The following is an 18,756-nucleotide window of genomic DNA, read 5'->3' as shown; positions in this document are numbered from 1 at the left end:
CATGTTTTGACTGTCTGCTCTGTGTCTTGTATGTGTGTTGGCCAATAAAAGCCTTACCTTATTGCCTTTGCTGATAATGCTCTTGAGCCAATATGTGCCTCGCAAATTCCTGAGTGTATTTCTTGAAGCAATTGTATGGCTTCACTCTGCGATATGCATTTGAGGAGAGGCTGAACTACTCCTTTCTTGTACAGTACACCATCTAAGATTGTGTAATTCCTTGCTCTGGCCTGTATTTTGCTGCTTTTGCTTCATCTTCTTCGCTGGTTTTGCCTTCTAGGAATTCTATTATCGCCTTTCTCCAATCTTCATTTTGCAGGTGTAGTATTGCCTTTGGTGCCTTAGGTGTCTCCGCAGTTGCCGGAGACTTCAAGATCTGGTAAAAAGTGTTTGGTGGCAGTGGCAGGTTGTTTGCTACAGCCTTTGCCAAATCATCTGCCTCTGCATTTTCTACTCTTGGTATGTGCTTCAGGGTGAAGCCCTCGAATCTCCGCTCCAAATTTCTAACAACGGATAGGTATTTGATGAGTTCTGGCTCTCTTGCTGTGTATTCTTTCTCTACTTGGCCAGTGACCACTTGAGAATCTATTTTGACTGTCAATGCTTTTGCCCCTAGGGCCTTTGCTTTGCTTAGCGCTAGGATCAGGCCTTCGTATTCTGCAATGTTGTTTGTCAATTTGAACTCTAGCCTTGCTGCGTATTTCATTCTGATGCCAGAGGGTGCCGTTAAGACGGTGGAGGCTCCTGCTCTGGCTTGGCCCCAGGCTCCATCTGTGAATGCTGTCTAGCCTTGGATGGTTGGTTGTACCTTGGTCTCTGTCGGAGGTGTCCAATCTGCTACAAAATCGGCTAGTGCTTGTGATTTGATTTATGTTCTGGGGACATACGAGATACCAAATTGTGATAGCTCTGTAGCCCATTTTCCTATTCTGCCGGAGGCTTCTTTGTTTCTGAGCAGGTCTTGCAATGGCAGTGATGTTGGAACTGAGATTTCGTGGGCTTGGAAATAGTGCTTTAGTTTTCTTGATGCCGTCAGTACTGCATAGGCAACTTTTTCCACATACGTGTAGTTTAGCTTGGCTTCGGACAGTGCTTCTGAGATAAAATAAACTAGCCTTTGAGTTTTGCCTGATTCTTTTTCAAGCTCGTGAACTAGGACTGCGTTGACTGCATGGTCGGAGGCCGCCACGTACTGCAGCAGGTGGCTTTCTGATTCTGGGATGGAGACCACTAGTGAGCTTGCCAGATACTCTTTCAAGTTATGAAATGCTTCCGACTGCTTGGGCCCCCACTCGAAGTTGTCTCCGCCTCTCAGGGCTTGGAAGAAGGGAAGGCTGTTCTGCTGATTTTGAGATGAATCTATTGAGCGCTGCTATTCTTCCCGTCAGCTTTTGCACTTCTTTCTTGTTTTTTGGTTCTGCCATTGTCATTATTGCTCTGGTTTTGTCCGGGTTCACTTTGATGCCTTCGCCGCTTATGATATATCCGAGCATCTTCCCTTTTGTGACTCCAAATATGCATTTTTCTGGGTTGAGGCGGAGGCCGGCTGTCCTAAGGTTGGCGAAGGTCTCCTGTAGATCGGAGACATGATCATCCTTGCTCTTGCTCATGACCACTATGTCGTCGACATAAGCTATGATGTTTCTATCTAGTTGTGAGCCCAAAACTTCCTTTGTCATTCTAGCAAAGGTTGCGCCGGCATTTTTGAGGCCTTTCGGCATTCTGGTGTAGCAATATGTCCCGAATGGAGTTGTGAAACTTGTCTTGTCTTCGTCTTCTTTTTTCAGCCAGATTTGGTGGTACCTAGAGAAACAGTCGAGTAGAGAGAACCTCTGGCATCTGGCTGCCTTGTCGACGGAGGCATCTATTCTTGGCAGTGGGAAAGGGTCTTTTTTGCAAGCTTTATTGAGATCTGTGAAATCTATGCACATTCTCATTTTGCCATTCTTCTTTGGTACCAGTACTACGTTTGCAAGCCATTCTGAATACTTGACTTCCCTGATCACTTTTGCATCTAGCAATCTTTGCACCTCCGCCTTTGCTGCCAGGATTCTGTCCTCCAACATTTTTCTCTATTTCTGCTTTCTTGGTCTCATGTTTTCATTGATATCCAGTTCATTCTGTATGATGTCCCTGCTGATTCCTTGGAGGTCGAAGGCTGACCAGGCGAAGATATCCTTGTTTTTTACTAGAGTTTCCATGAGCTCTTCCTCCTCTGCCTTGCTCAATTCTGAGCTGATTGTTACTTTTCTATCTGGTAACTCCTTTTCTAGAGGGATCAGCTTTGTCTGTTCTTGACCTGCCATATCTATTTTTCCTCTAGGCATCTCCAGAGGCTCTTGTTCTTTGTCCACCGACTCGACTACATTGATGTTTCTTTGGGCTCTGTAGATAGCTTTTTCTATGTTTCTTGCTTCTTTTTGGCTACCTTGGACTGTGATAATACCATGGAGTGCTGGTATTTTCATGCACAGGTAGGCCATATGCAGTGCTGCATTGAATTTGGTTGTGAATCCTCTTCCCAAGATGGCATTGTATGGGTAATACAAATCGACGACGTCGAAGGTTATGTACTCGGTTCTAGCATTTGCTTGGGTTCCGAACGACACTGGGAGTGATATTTTTCCTAGTGCTTGTATCTGCTTGCCTCCGAATCCTATTAAAGGGGATTCGGAGGGCTATAATTGATTTCTACTGAGCTTCAATTGGTCGAAGGTATTTGTGAAGATGATATCTGTTGAACTGCCAGTATCAATCAACACTCTGCTTATCTCCCATGCTGCTATGTTTGTTTTGATCACCATTGCATCTGTGTGAGGGTAGCTTTCTAGCTGGAGATCTTCTTCTGTGAAGGTGATTGGGACTCTAGACCAATCTGTGTATTTTGCTGTGCCCTGGACTGCTACATTGTTTACCAGGCGGAGGTGATTCTTTTTCTACTTTTTCATTTGAAACTCCATTGATGATCCACCGATGATTGGTAGTATCATGCCTATTGTTGGCAGTGCTCCATGAGGGTTGACTTGGTTTTCTGGGTTTGGCTTGTTTTTTGGTGTTAGTGGTTGGTTGTGATGTGGTGGCGGAGGCAGTTGTTGCATTTGCTGCTGTTGCGGCGGATACTCAAACCTTCTTTGGTTTTGTGGCGGTTGGTTTGTTTCGAGGTAGGTTATGTGGGGAGTTTTTGGGTTTATGTAGGTCAGGCTTGCCTCTGACCTATAGTTGCCCACCGGGGGCTGCTGCGAGGGCGCTGACCGCCATGCTGGTAGGAATTCTGGGTAATAGGCGGAGGCCAGTGTGGAGGGATGTATTTGGTTTGCATTTAGCGCTGGGTACATCGGGTAGTACTGCTGGTGGCTAGTTATGTAGTTGGTGTTGACCTCTCTTGCGTTCTGCTGTGCCGGAGGTTGGGCGGTCTGCTTGTTCTTCATTCTTTCCTGTCTCCTTTGTCTCCGGACAATCTTTGGTGCTGTGACCTACGCTTTCACCGTGAAAAACGCAATATGGCCTGCGTTGTTTGTTGTTTTGGTTTTTGTTCTAGTTTTTGCCTTGGTAGCCTTGCCTACCTTGGTTCCTGGTCTGGGTCTCCGACCCTACTGGCCTTGGCAATTGCCCTTGTTCGGGGTGAGGTTGACCCTCGATGCTGAGCACCTGCCCCTGGCCTGGTTTCTGATTTGATGCGTTCTGGTTCGCATAGCTCTTCTGTGAGTTTTTGCTGTTGTTCTGCTGTCTGTTTTGACCCTGCTCCTCCAGCCTTTTTTGGAGGTCATTGTCTGATCTGCAGTACTTCTCAAACTTGTCGTACAACTGTTGTATGGAAGTTGGTTTCTTTCTTGCTAGGTGTGCTGCGAATGGCCCGATTCGGAGCCCTTTGATCGTTGCTTCAATGGCGATCTCTTCTGGGACATCTGGTGCCTTCGCCTTTAGTTGCACGAATTTCTGAAAGTAGTCATGTAGTGTCTCTCCCTGCATTTGTTTGCATTGGAACAGATCTATGGATGTCAGTGACTGTGCTGCTAGCCCCTTGAAGTTTGCCAATATCTTGTCCCGGAGATTTTCCCAGGAGTAGACTGTGCTTGGTTTGAGCATGGAATACCAAGCCAATTCATCACCTTCGGCAGCAATAATGAATGACTTTGCCAGGACGGCGTCGTCTCCGCCGGCAAAGGCTACTGCTGCCTTGTAACTCATAATGAACTGATGGGGGTCTGTCTTTCCGTTGAACTTTGGTAGTGTGATTGGCTTGTACGCCGTTGGCCATGGCGATTGTTGTATGCCTTCAGAGAGTGGGGACTTGGGGTCGATAGGCCTCCGCATCACTTGAGATGGCATCGTGGTTGGGCTGGTCACTGGCGGAAGCATGTTTGCGGTTGGTGTTTGCTGCGGAGGCTGGGATCGCGAAGGTTGACGCTGGTACTGCATGCTGCATACTTAGCATCTCAGCATGTAGGACTACCAACTGCTGCCTTATTTCTACTGCTTGTGCTGACGTTTGAGTGGCTTGCTGATTAGCTACGAATGCTGCTGCCATTCTGTCCCTCTCTTGTTGCGCTCTTTGCAACTGTGCTTGCAGCTGTTGCAGTTCTTGCTCGAGTGTTGTACCTGAGTTTGCTTGGGCCTCTGGATCTTGGATCTCTGGATGTTGGGGTTTCATTTGTTGACCCTAGGCATCTGCTCTAGTGCCATCCTCTGCTGGCGAGGTTGTGTAGGTGCTACGGGTGGTGCGCCTAGGCCTTCCTCTCTGACCCGTGGTCGTTGCTGCTCTGGTGGTGGTTTTTCTTTTCACTGCCATCGTTGGTTTGTCTTGGCCAAACCACGGTGGGCGCCAATGTTGGAACAGGTGGTTCCGGACAGAGTGAGGGAGATAGGGGCCTCCGCCCGCTGGGTGTCGCCCTCGGGCGGAGGCTCGGGATAGGCACGACAGGTGAAGTTGTGGAAAGCTGGCACGAAAAGCTAGGGTTTCATTCATTCATTCACCATCCTCCGTTCATGGTTACAAGTGTTCCCTATTTATAGGGCTCAACTACTCCCTAACAGAATTTATTACAATGCCCCTCAACTACTACAGTACATTCCTAGAATATTCCGCCACTGGTCTCTTGTTTGCGGGGCAATCCTGCCACACCGTCCCCAAGCAATGGGCCTCCATGAGCGGCCGGCCCACCGTGCCTCGATCCTCGGCCCAAGGGCCCGGGTTCCTGATGCTGACCTCCATCTTCAGGGGCGTGCCGTCGCCTTGGCGGGTCTTCGCCAGTTCGGTCGGAGGCATCATTCATATGCCTCCGCCCGGCCGCGCGAGGGCCGTGGTTCTCGATGTTGTCCTGCGTCGTCGGGGGCACGCCGTTGCCTTGGCAGGTCTCTGCCGGTTTGGTCGGAGGCATCATCCGTATGCCTCCGCCCGGCCGTGCGGGGGCCGTGGTTCCCGACGCTGTCCTGCGTCGTCGGGGGCGCGCCGTTGCCTTGGTGGGTCTCCACCGGTTCGGTCGGAGACGTCACCTGTGGGTCTCCGCCCGGCCACGCGGGGGCCATGCTGGCGCGCTCGTGCGGACCACGGGCACCTGCTCTTGAGTACCTGCACACACTTAGGCAAGATTGTTTGTTTAATTAGTTCAGAGATAAGGCAGCCTCCGCCCTCATCGCCGGAGACGCCCGTGAGCCGAGGCGGGGCGGCGTCCGCCTGAGCATAGGTCGGAGGTGTCTCCGCCCGGCCTGGGCGGAACTCGCGACAAGTCCGCCGAGCCTCGTGTAGTGCCCTACGAGCATAGCCAGGAAAGTTCCTTTAGTCAGCGCCAGATCTCCGCCCTAAGATGGTCAAAGACGCCTTGGCGACACCTTGCTGTCGGAGGCCTTCGTCACCCGCCAAAGCCGTGTTACAACAAGTTCGAGATTAATGAAGCAATATTGAGTTGTTAATCATTTTAAATGAAGTGCACAACTCATAATGAAACAAATAAATACGTATCCAAAATTGGGTTGACAATAGTGGGGTGCCTGCCTATCATATCATCCCGATGATTGAGAATGACGATGACGATCTATACATGTTCCTCACATGCTAAGCGAACCAGAAAAGAGGGTAGAAGGGATTGGAGACAACAATGCAACCAGATAAGAAGACAAAGATATTACAATTTGGAACTTGGAAAGAGACGTCTAGTTAGGCTCTACTATTGCACTATTTACCATCTAGGTATAGTGAAGGTATGTTGACCTCTTGGGAAAGGCTCTAAACATTTCAACATTCTAGGCTACTTGATGGACACTTAGTCATAGGCGGCGGACTCTCTATGGAGTCTCTCCTAGAGACTAACAGGTTATGTTTTGGCATCTGTGTAAGTTGACAGATGCTCCATCACGGGTGACGGACACTCCGTGATGTTATGAATTGCTCCTAGAATGCTCTATAGAGTTTGGGCTTAGGCATTTCATGTGCTAGGAGTTTTCATAGACACTTCGCCATATCAGGTGGATGCTCCGCCGAGAATTGGCTGCTCTCCGGTTCTCTAGAAATTACATTTATAATTCAGCGGACACTCCGTGGTCTTTCACGGACACCACTCTTTCACTCAGAGAGGTTGTAAGTGCTCTGGTTGTGAAGTATGCTATGTTTTGGGGGTTGGTGGACTCTCCGTGTTCGACGGAGCCTCACTCAGACGGTTGACTGAATTTGTGTGCAAGGCTTTTCATGTGGGTTCTTGGTGATCCAATCCTAGATGTAGTAAGCTAGGCTTTATGCATGTGTAAGAGGTTTCTAGGGTAGTTTAGGTGACTAGTTGGGCTCATGTTAGCTATGTTTGAGCTATAGTTAGCAACTAGTGATTTGGAATCAAACCAAAATCATGATAAATTGGTCATTTAATCTTGAGGTTGGGCATGGCAACTTAGCTTTGACATTTCGGAAGATTTGGACCATGTGCTTGTGCCTTGTACCTTGTCCATCCTTGCTTCCAAGCACAAGAGAGTGGATTGGCCATTCATGAGCTCTTCTTGCAAAAATTTCCATAACAATGCATCAAAGGGAAATCCAAGAAAGATATGAGATGATTGGGCAAGAGTGGATCTTGAACTTACCCTACATATGATGGAACCACCACCAGCCTTCTATTTCAAACTTGCATCAAGAACCAAGACTTAGGTTTTGGGGAATGAATCCTAAGGAATGCGAGGGAGATTTCTTGAGCTAACCATGGATTGAAATGGAGGTGACCAAATAGCTCTTGAGATGTTGCTGATGCTTCCTTTCCTTTTCCTTTTCCTCTTCTTCTTCTTCTTGCCTTGCTCCATCTCATCCTCTCTCTAGTTCTAGGGTTCTTCCTTATTCTTGCTTGGTAGAGAGATGAGGGGGTGAGGAATGGGAGAGTGAGAGAGGGGAGAGCTAACTCTGCTGAGATAGAGTCCACTTTCGTGCTGACTTGTGGGTCCAAGGGTGTTGGAGGTGGAGGACATCTCATTCTGTTCTGGGAGTTGGCGGATGGTCTGCGAGACCTAGTAGACGCTCCGTCAGCCCTCTGTCTTGGTGAATTTGATTCAGAGACTTGGATCTTTGGCATTGAGGTCAACTCTTACTGTCCATTAGATAGGTATCCACTCTTAAAGAGATTAGGGATCCTGATTAACACCTTTCGGAGAACATTTTCTCATCGTTGATGTTTGTTTGACCCTTGTTGACTCCGAGTTAACTTGAGAGAACTAGTGGAGATTGGATGGTGAATTTGGAGTCGTTGTCCTTGTGTAAACCACCAGGGATCTTCACGGGAGAATGGATGAACAATTCCAACGTTTCAACAAGGAGTTCACAGTAGGGTGGTCAAAGGTTCTAGTTGACAATTTTGTTGTGCTGCTTCAGCATTTAAATATACAATTCTATTTTTTCAATATATATATATATATATATATGTTTACAATTTTGTAATATATTGTTCATTTCTTGGACATAGAAGTTTGCTATTTAAAATGTATATAACACATCAACTATGATATACTCCATTTGTTCTAAATTATGTATCTAGCAAAATAGATGAACCAAAAAAGTTAAAGTGACTTATAATTTAGGATGGCAAGAGTATAAAATATGTTGAGTTAGAACATTATTTATATCTATACATAATATTAAAGAGCTTAAATTTATGCCTTAGTTTTTGGTCTGGTCATCATTCGGTCCACTCCATCCACCCACTCACTTTTAGTCCACAGCCCAAATCGGTCTCATCGCAACGCCGATGCTTCCTCCGCCAGCGCGCTTGAGGGGAAGTGCCACCAGTCCACACTCGTAGGCAAAAGACATCTGCAGCTAGGAAAAGAAATAGCCAAAATCATAAGCCGTGCAAGGAATTGAATGAAGGCACTATTGTTCAAATATTAATTGCTTACCACCACGCTACATGAACAAACCATTTTTTATTTATCACTTGCTAACACACCTCAAACCTTTTCGTATTCGCAAATCATATTGGTTAACACCTTATGGTTCACACGACTAAAAAATAAAACCGTGAAAACGTGGCATTGCATATATTAGGATAATCATATAGATATTATATTATATGATGTATATAATATTAAAATATAGATAAAAATGGATGAATTGATGATGCAATTACTGTGTAGATCCTGATCATAAGACAAAACATGCTCATATAAGTTACATCAGCACGCGACCACACATGATATTGAGTCCTATTCTAAAAATGAATTGGAATGGGGCAAGTGGGTAAGAAGCAAGTTCTATGTAGGTTCTGTTGGCAACTGTCTGTGCATGTTTGCTATAATATTAAAAAGTGATGAGATACATCCATAGTCTCCTCTTTTACGCCAGCAGAAAGCCCTCGTGGACTCTACGGTCCCTTTTTTTTTTGTTTCGGACTGATGACTCGTACTTATACGAGTTAGAACTACGCAACGATCATACAAAGTATAGTTCCAATGTGTATTGGAACACATGACAGTAACCATTACATAAATCTGCGAGGCGCAACGTTCTAAAATGTATTAGGGATTATGACAATACCACCTACGTATTCTCTGTTCGTACGTGTGGAGCACCGTACCAATGCAACAGGCGGCAGCCGGCAGGCAGTGCACGGCGTGCATAAAACAATACTCCCTCCGTTCCAAAATATCTGTCGCTTTCGCTTCCCGAGAAACAATTTTAACAAAATATATATTAAAAAATATTAATATTTATGATACATAATTAGTATCATCGGAAAGATCTTTGAATCTAGTTTTTTAATAAATTTATTTAGAGATACAAATGTTACTAGTATTTTCTACAAATCGAGTCAAACTTGTGGCACGAAAACCGGAAACGACAAATAAATCAGGACAGAGGCAGTACGCGATAATATTGTTTCTTCCAATCCCGGTGAAGTCTCCGCGTGAAGTAAAAACACGGCAACGACGTGTTGCCAACGAACGCAGAGCGAAACTGCGAAAGTCAACTTGGAGAGAAGAACGCACAGCCCCAGGAAGGTTGACCTTGCCGATTGGATGTGCAGTGGACAATTGGGCTTAAACTTCATAAATTCATCCATGGCTAAAATATTTGGTAAGGAATATATGTTGCTCAAAAAAATTGGTAAGGAATATATGTTCTCGTATTCCCTTTTTTAAATGAAATATAACTCACGTATATATGTGCACACACTCACGTACACACATCATAAACCCTATAAATTTCTCTAAAAAGATTGTACCAATACATCTTGAGATTGATAAAGTTACAATAAATATGAAGTCTTCTTTTCAATTTTAAATGAGTTTTATAACTATAATAGGAGGAGGCATTACTATATGAAAGATTTTTAGAGACAACTGGAAAGCCTCTATAGAGGTGGTTGAGCCAGCAGCCTCTACCTTTGCGTCTCTAGAAGACTGTCTAGCAGTCCCCTAGAAATCGATTTTTAGAGATGGCTGAGAACATGAGCCGCCTCTATAAATAGATTTTAGAGAACCGTTGTTCCCAGAGGCCTCTAGAAATATATTTTCAGAAGCGATTGAGAATCCCAGTCACCTATAAAAAACTGATTTCTTCCTAGCTGATTCTAGAAATATTTTTTTATCAAAATTGAAAATTGATATTCCAAATTCTGAATACATATATAATGTGTATATATGTAAAAGTATATAGAAAAATACCAAATGACCTTTACGGGACCCTCCTCTAGTCTTGCTACCCTCATTTGACGGGCCTTGCTTGTACCGTGGAGCTTTACACTCATGCATCAAAGTCCTTGTATTTTTCTCTACCACACAATATGCAATTATTGGTACACGCATAGATTTTCTTAGCCTCAAGGCCCATTGGGCAGATCATTTGCTTGGCTAGGTATATCTTTTCTAGCAACTTGTTATGGTTTGGTAGTAGTTTTCTCAGTACACATAACAAGTCATCGAAGCCTTTATCGCTCAATCTATGCATAAATTTCAACTCTGATAGCATGAGGTTTGCTTGCAATTTGCTCACTAGACAACCTGGATACAATGGTGTTTATCCATCCTTTCTCGGTATCTCTAGCTTTTTCAACTGTCTAGCACTAAGGAATCAACCCTCTATGTACGTCACATAGCGAAAGGCCATCCACTACCAGAAAACCGAATATCCTTAGGGGCTAGCAATTTCCTTGAGGGGCGAAATTGAACCCCCAAGGATATATCATTACCTTGGGGTCATATCGAAACCTCCAAGGAAATGTATATTCTTGAGTGCTCACCTAAACCGCCAAGTTAAATCCATATTTCCTTGAGTGCTAGTCTGAACCTGCCAATGGTAATTCTATGTTTTCTTGAGTGTTGTTACAAACCTGCCAAGGTAATTCACATTTCCTTGGGTGTAACTAGAAACCGCCAAGGAAGTGCTGGTTTCCTTGGGTGTAAACCCTCAAGTAAATTATTGTAACCAGCCAAGGAAAAAATTCAGTTTATAGTCATATTCCTCTTAACCACTGATATATTGAACTCATTGCATTTTTGTTAGTTAGACGTTGCATTTTATAGATACAAATGCTCAATTGACATGTTTGGGAAATGAAATACATTTTTTTCTTAGTACATTAATCAAACAAAAAGTATAATTTTGTGTTGTTATGCATTAGAGAATGCATATACTGGCACTTAGCTTGAGATGCCTAGTTAGCTTTAAAGCTAACATGTAGCATACTAATATTGTATGGAGGCAAAGTTTATATCAAAGTTGTCGAGCTCGAAGAGATGTACAACTTCGCAGTTGATGTATTTTTGTATTTGAAATCATTCAAAGTCCACAAACTATGTTTTAAGTCCTTAGAATTTTGAACTTCAATTTTTTCAATCTTTCAAATGACCTCAATGGAGATACAACCTAAACCAAAGTTCTAGTACTCGACGAGATATAACACTTTTCAGTTCAAACTTTTTTCAATTGAAATTGTTTAGGCTCTCTAGTATTCATTACAAGATCCACTAAAGTGAAAACAAAAAGAAAGAAACATTCACTTAGTCGCAAAAGACTTCTTGGTGTAGTGGTAGATGAGTTTCACGCGAAATCTCAGGTCGCAAGTTTGATTCCTAGCTACAACAAACCCACTCAAGGAAACATATATCCTTGGGTGTTACATTTCCTTGGGTGTTATCGGCACCGAAGGAAACATATATCCTTGGGTGTTGTTACATTTCCTTGGGTGTCGTCGGCACTCAAGGAAACAGATATCCTTGGGTGTTGTTGCATTTCCTTGACGGTGTTAAAAATTTGACCACTGATTTATTTCCTTGATGGCTCAACCCTCAAGGAATTGATTTGTGGCGGCCAACCCTAAAGATAATAGCTATTTCTCTGACTCTCTGCCCTTGGCGGTCCTTCCTTGAGTGTTGGTTGCTAGGAATTATTTTCTTGGCGGTTTTCCTGCTTTCTTTGATGGTTTTCGACCCTCAAGGTTGTTCTGTTTTGTGGTAGTGATCGCCATCGTCATATCATCAGCTAATGTATTCTAGAAGTGGGTATCATCATTGATAGCCACAGGTTTCGTGTTGACACCCATTTCCTCGTTAGTAATAGCATTAGGGTGGCTACATCATGTATAATCACACCATCAAAGGTTTGTTGCGGAACATTCTCACCTTCACATGCTTACTCCATATCGTGTAGTCTTTCACGACCCCCCTAGTAATCAAGTGCAATCGTATTTGCTCCACGTTAACAAATTTCCTGAGATTTTTGCAATCTCTGCATGGGTAGAATACAAGCTATCCATCTCTAGCATAAGCTTGGGCAGCTGTGATGAAAGTGTTGATGCCCGATCAAGTACTACAGGTTTGCAGATGGCAGACCGTACATCTACCATAGATCCATCTCTACACAGAAAAAATTATAGGAAAATTGAACAACAATTGTAGCTCAAAATAATGGGTTGCTAGGTGTCACATGGATGTGCTCATCAAATTGAAATTGGTAGCACCCTCTTGAAGAACAATTATTCTACTTCATGTCACATAAAAATAGAGAGACTAATTATAGGAGAATAAAAATTGGAGTCCTTCATGAACAATAATTGTAGCTAAAAATAATGGGTTACTAGGTGTCACATGGATGTACTTCGTCAAAATTAAAATTGGTAGCCCTATTGAAGAAACTCTACTCTACGCCATACAATAACTAAAGCATCACATACTAACAATCATTAAAACCACCATGTAATTTGCTAGAAACTAAACTGGGTTCATAGACACCAGCCTTTTAAAAGATGGATTCACCATGATTTGAATTCCTTCCTCAAAATCCAATTGAAAAGTGCTCTCTAAGCTAGAGAAGTAAGTAGCATGAGAATCAATCAATCTTTCCATAAAAAAATTGAAAAGCTACAAATTTAAAGGAGCGGATACTTGTTACTAACCTTAAAGTAAGAAGATCATGCCCATGCTTCAAAGTCCAAGACCTTCCATTAGTATTTTGGTGAAAAATGACCACAACAATGGAGGGAGAGGTGGAAAAAGGCGCCTCCTTGGCTGAGAGTGCTCGGAATGGGAGGGATGAGGGAAGAGGACGTCGTCTTTTGTATTGTGCAGCTATCACTGCCGGCTGAAGCCACGGAGCAGCAGTGACATATCATTGCCGATTCAAGCCACCAGGCGGTACTGATGATGATCTTCAGTGGCGGTTTTTTGGGACCCCAATCATTTTCTGATTTTAAAGCTAAGAATCGGTGCTGAAGATTTATCACAACCGTTTCATACAAACTAGCAGCGACGACGGCCGGCAGTGACGATGGGTTCACTCTTTTTCGGGTACAATATAATTGAGTAATCTGAGCAGCGAACGGTTCAACGCATTTGTTTGAAAGAAAAACCCGAACCATTCAAAGTTTCAAACCTCCTGGAAGAAGGCACCCGTTGAGGTCACATGCCGTGATGACGGCACTGGATGAAATCACCGGTCCGTTCTCCTCACTCTTCCAAGTACCAACTCCGATGGCATCGTTTCAGTAAAAATTTTCCCAAGTTTCCAGAAAACTACTTTGTTTTTCTAGCGGACGGCCGACTTGTTTCGTACACGCACGTATCTCTCTTATCTGGAGAAAACAGCTTTGACGACTATACTATAACAGGTGTGTAGCTAGCATGACCTGGATAGTGTGATCTGCAAGCGAGAGATCGAGTCAGCAGTGTGCTGCAAAAATTCAAGCATATGCATGGCATGTGGCAGACCGGCATGAACGAGTGTTAATGGTTGCTTGCTTGCTTGCCATGGCCATGCTGCGTTTACTCTGAGAAAGATTCAGAGCTCTGAGGTCATGCAAGAGCCTGCCGGTCCGCGTGGCGCGGAGTAGTTGTTACCTATCAACTGAATATTATATTGATACGATGCAGCAGTAAAATAATATAAACAGCTATGCATTAGCTTTGTTCCAGATCAGTCTAGCAAGTGGATTAAGGAACTGAAATGAAATATATCAAAATAGGCATAACAGACAGTTCATATAGATATATCGACAACACATAGATGCAAATAAACTTCAGAATCATAAGTAGGTTCATTCATAACCACAAGTAGTCACAGGTAATCAACAATACAAATAAAATCATAAGTACTTAGGCCACGAGCTCGCTGCGACAGGGCTTTACTTAGGCCATGAGTTCCACTGCGACGGGACTGGGTCATGAGGCTCATTTGATGCCGCCGATTGATGCTGCACAAAGGAGAAAAGATTGGCATGTGTGAGATAAGATTAAACAACACTAGTAGTCTTTTTTTTCCTCAACCGTGAAGGCTAACAGCAGCTAATGACGCAACGAAATCACAGTATTACAAATTACAAAAAACAAAAACCCAAATCCTTCACACAAATAGGCTGGTGATGACATAGCATTGTACCACTCAAATGAAACTTTACATGATAAACCAGGTTCATTGAGTTTCAGAAAATTTGGGGTAGTCAGTGGTATACGTGTGTGCTGGTTGCCATGTTTAAATTTTTCTGTGTCTGAATTATCATGTAAAGTTTCATTTGAGTGGTACAAAGCTATGCCATCACCAGTCCATTTGTGTGAAGGATTTGGGTTTTTGTTTTTTGTAATTTGTAATATTGTGATTCCGTTGCGTCATTAGCTGCTGTTAGCTTTCACAGTTGAGGAAAAAAAGACTACTAGTGTTGTTTATTCTTGTCTCACACATGCCAATCTCTTCTCCTTTGTGCAGCATCAATCGGCGGCATCAAATGAGCCTCATGATCCAGCCCGTCGCAGTGGAACTTGTGGCCTAAGAGAAGCCCTGTCGCAGTGAACTCGTGGCTTAAGTGAAGCCCTGTCGCAGTGAACTCGTGGCCTAAGTACTTGTGATTTTATTTATATTTGCATTTGTGGATTACCTGTGACTACTTGTGGTTGTGAATGAACCTACTTATGATTCTGAAGTTTATTTGCATCTATGCATTGTCGATATATCTATATGAACTGCCTGTGATGCCTATTGTGAACTATCTATAATGGATGTGATGTTTATTTGAATATGGTACGTGGCTGTGACCGAACCTAATAAACTGATTATTTGTGGCAGCTTTGCCGAGTGTAACACTCGGCAAAGAGGCCTTTTGCCGAGTGCCAGGTGTAAAACACTCGGCAAAGTGGGCACGTGGCAAAATTCTATGCTTTCTAGGACTAAAATGACATCTTTGCCAAGTGTCTGCCCTATGACACTTGGCAAAGAAGCCAAATTCTGTGTATTTTGGAACGGTCTTTACCGAGTGCCCACACTTTCACACACGCCAAAAGAAGTCACTTTGCCGAGTGCCCCTCTTTGACACATGGCAAAAGAAAATACACTTTACTGAGTGCCCACACTTTAACACACGACAAAAAAGCCACGTTTGCCGAGTACCCATACTTTGAAACATGGCAAAAAAGCAAGCTTTGCCGAGTGCTCACACTTTTACACACGGCAAAAAGGCCAGATTTACCGAGTGCCCAATCTTTGACACACGGCAAAAAGGCCAGCTTTGCCGAGTGCCTAATACTTGACACTTGGCAAACGCGTCATGACCGTTTCCACTCCGTCACGTACTTTTTTTCGCCGAGCGTCATTTTCAGCTCTCGGCAAAGTCTTTGCCGAGTGCCCGACAGAAAACACACGGCAAAGCTACTGTTTGCTGGTACTGTAGATGACATATGCTCTTTGCCGAGTGTTACACTCGGTAAATCATTTGCCGAGTGTTTTTTAGGCTTTGCTGAGTGCCTATGGCACACAACAAACCTACTATTTCCAGTAGTGTGGCGAGCAATTGCTGTACATGATGAGCTGGTGGTGCGTCCTAGTTAGAACTTGTTGCATGCATTAGCTCGATTGGTGAATTTATATTTTCTATAGCGTGCCCGTGCGTTGCTACGGGACAACTAAATTTTTTGTACTAAAAACATACGGATCATACGATAAGATAGCAATACTGTTAAAATAAATACCGACATTAAAGTTACATTTAATTCAAAAAGTAAAGTTCGTGAAATTAACACAGTCACGGAGAGCGCGACGTCGCAGGCTCACAAACTCTACAGTATAGACTTTTTCGTGATACGCTAAGATAATATTTTATATCGCAGAAAGAATTCTCCGATATCTATTTCTTTCATGCGCCAATAAATCTATAAATAAGTTTCGTTACATCTCCATATAATCTTGTACACACAGGTTCGAGTATATATGTAAATATTAGTGCCTGTCACATGGATAATACTGTGTGTTTTAAAAAATCTCTCACAAACTCTTAAAACAAAGTATGTTATACTCACCGTATAAATATGTGTGGCTTTAGGACTATTCCACACAGACATATACTGTAGAATAAGGTATCCATTTAAGTGTCTGTTCCAAGATGTTAAATTAGGTGTTGTAATTCTTAATTTCGACACATTTTTCAGGTCAAGGCAACCAACGTTGACACTTTTCTTAGTGGTGCATAATTTTATGGTGCACCTCTTGACTATCTGAGTAAGGATAAGTTAGCACTGCAAAGGCTCAGAAAAGCTGCTGAGAAGGCCAAGGTTGAGTTTTTCTCCACTATGCATACTAAAACCTACGTCCCCGTTTATCATTGCCAATGCTTTTGATGCAAAACAATTCAACATTACCGTGATCAGATATAAGTTTGAGTCTCTTGTGAGCAATCTCATAGAGGGACTCTCATCATTTATGTGATCTGCCTCAAGGATATTAGCATCTCTACCCTACATCGTTCTCTTCAGCAATCAATTGATATAATTTCTAGGGTTGAAGGAGTTGCCTAATCTTTGGAGGAAGCCTTGTACGATTGTCGCATGCCGTGCGTCGGATCGCACAGAGGCAGGACGATGGACCCATATTAGAATGTCGCACCAAAAAGTGTCCACGATTTATTTCCCATAAATACATAAAGGTACTATGATAACACTAACTACACCAAATGAAAGATTAGATAGAATTTGCATAGCCTCCAGAAGGATTTATTTATTAAGTTCTTTGAACTCTACAGGTTGTTTTGAAATATCTGTTTGCATGTCTTACCTCGTATCCTAATTCAAAATTTTGTAGTTTAATTAGAATATTTAGGTGATTATATATATATAATATTCAATACAAGAATAATCTATGCATGATCTTCTTGAAAGATTTCTACAGTGTAAAGACATCTTCATTTTTCGTGCATGCCCGTGCTAACGCTACATTAAAAACAAAAGGACAATATATCAATTGAAAAATAAAACAAAACTCGTGCTCAAAGTCAAAGTCAAAGAGATAAATTATGGATGCTTGAATTTTGTCATCCATTATGTACCGGCGTGCCAATAAAATAGACTGAATAAACAATTAAACATAGATAGAAAACTAAATTAATGAAAGGATCATTGCAAGACATCAATCATCTCATAGCTTCGGACAATATTGCAAAGCTACTAAAAAACTGTAACCGTGCCCTCACCTCAAACATTGTTCAGATAAATGGATTACAATGAAAATAGAAGCAAATGTTAATACACATGGAAATAAACGCACAAGTAGAGTAAATAATGTCATTTCAGGGGAAATTTTCTGGGTTAAACTTCAAACCATATCACAAGAAAAACTATCTTCTCAGGAAACCACAAAATAAAGTTTTGTCCACCTTATAACACACGTGTACCATACAAATTTATTCACGGCAAAAGGATTATATACACACATTCAATAAATTATATTTCACAAGAAAAGTATAAGAATGATTGAGAAAACATGTGTGTTTTATCCCTACGCCTTGGAGCGGACTTGGTACCACTGTCGCTTATGATTCGGCATAGCTTTCACGGTCATCCGCAACAACTGCACCCTTGGTCTCCTCTCTCCACCTCCGTGTTCCGCATCATGTGGGTTCTCCATCTTTTCATTTACAAGTTTTTGACCTTTCTGCACTTGAGTTAGTATGTCAATAATAGGAAGTTCAGACTCTTATGTCAAAACACAAAGTACCACATGTATCAAGTTTCTCTTTGTTTTTCATTCTTATTATGTTCATATGTGAAATAGTAACAGCAGGATTGCACCCCAAATAGCAACGGATGATAGTCAAGAAATCTAAAATTCTAGGAAGAACTGCTATAATTTTTTTCCTTTGTCAAGTCACATCTATCATGCCCGCAATACATAATGAATTCAAGTACTTGCTATAGTCCTTTCAGCCCACTTTTGAAAGTTCCCAGCCCTCCCTCGGTTGCCAGCAAGGATTTGATTTTTAACAACTACGGACCATGTATCATTTAAGTAAAGCTTTGGTTTGCCTCCAAAAGCATATTTATGATCAAGCTCTTCCAATTGCAAATTATAAAGAAAACGGTTAATAATTCTGAAATACATATGAGATGTGCATGGAGGTCAACACACCTGAATCATAAGGCGCACATACTGGTTATCATGTTAAAGCATGAATGGATTTTTTGTTCCTTTATTAGCCATATATCCTGGTATCTCAACAATTAGCATATCATATGGAATCCAAAAAAAATTTGGACTAGTAATATACAGAAGCACGAGGGGCGGGCCTGGTGCAAGCTGTAGAGTCTTACCGCCTGTGACCGGAAGGTCCTAGATTCGAGTCGTGGTCTCCTCGCATTGCACAGGCGAGGGTAAGGCTTGCCACTAACACCCTTCTCCAGACCCCGCACAGAGCGGGAGCTCTCTGCACTGGGTACGCCCTTTTTTTATATACAGAAGCATCTGATTATCTATAGTAGGTAGTCTCTGATGTACAATAAAAAGAGCATACCCAGTGCAGAGAGCTCCCGCTCTAT

General features: G+C 42.7%; 1 protein-coding gene across 1 annotated transcript; it reads right to left on the bottom strand.

The window, feature by feature from the left end:
• Window positions 1-3,534: 3,534 nt before the first annotated feature.
• LOC136479981 (uncharacterized) lies at window positions 3,535-4,188 on the bottom strand. The gene has a single exon (XM_066477672.1). It carries the CDS (start codon window positions 4,186-4,188, stop codon window positions 3,535-3,537), a length of 654 nt encoding a protein of 217 aa, XP_066333769.1.
• Window positions 4,189-18,756: the final 14,568 nt, after the last annotated feature.

The sequence above is a fragment of the Miscanthus floridulus genome, chromosome 9 (genome assembly GCF_019320115.1).
Source record: "Miscanthus floridulus cultivar M001 chromosome 9, ASM1932011v1, whole genome shotgun sequence".
Lineage (NCBI taxonomy): Eukaryota > Viridiplantae > Streptophyta > Magnoliopsida > Poales > Poaceae > Miscanthus > Miscanthus floridulus.
This window is presented reverse-complemented; position numbering and strand designations above follow the sequence as displayed.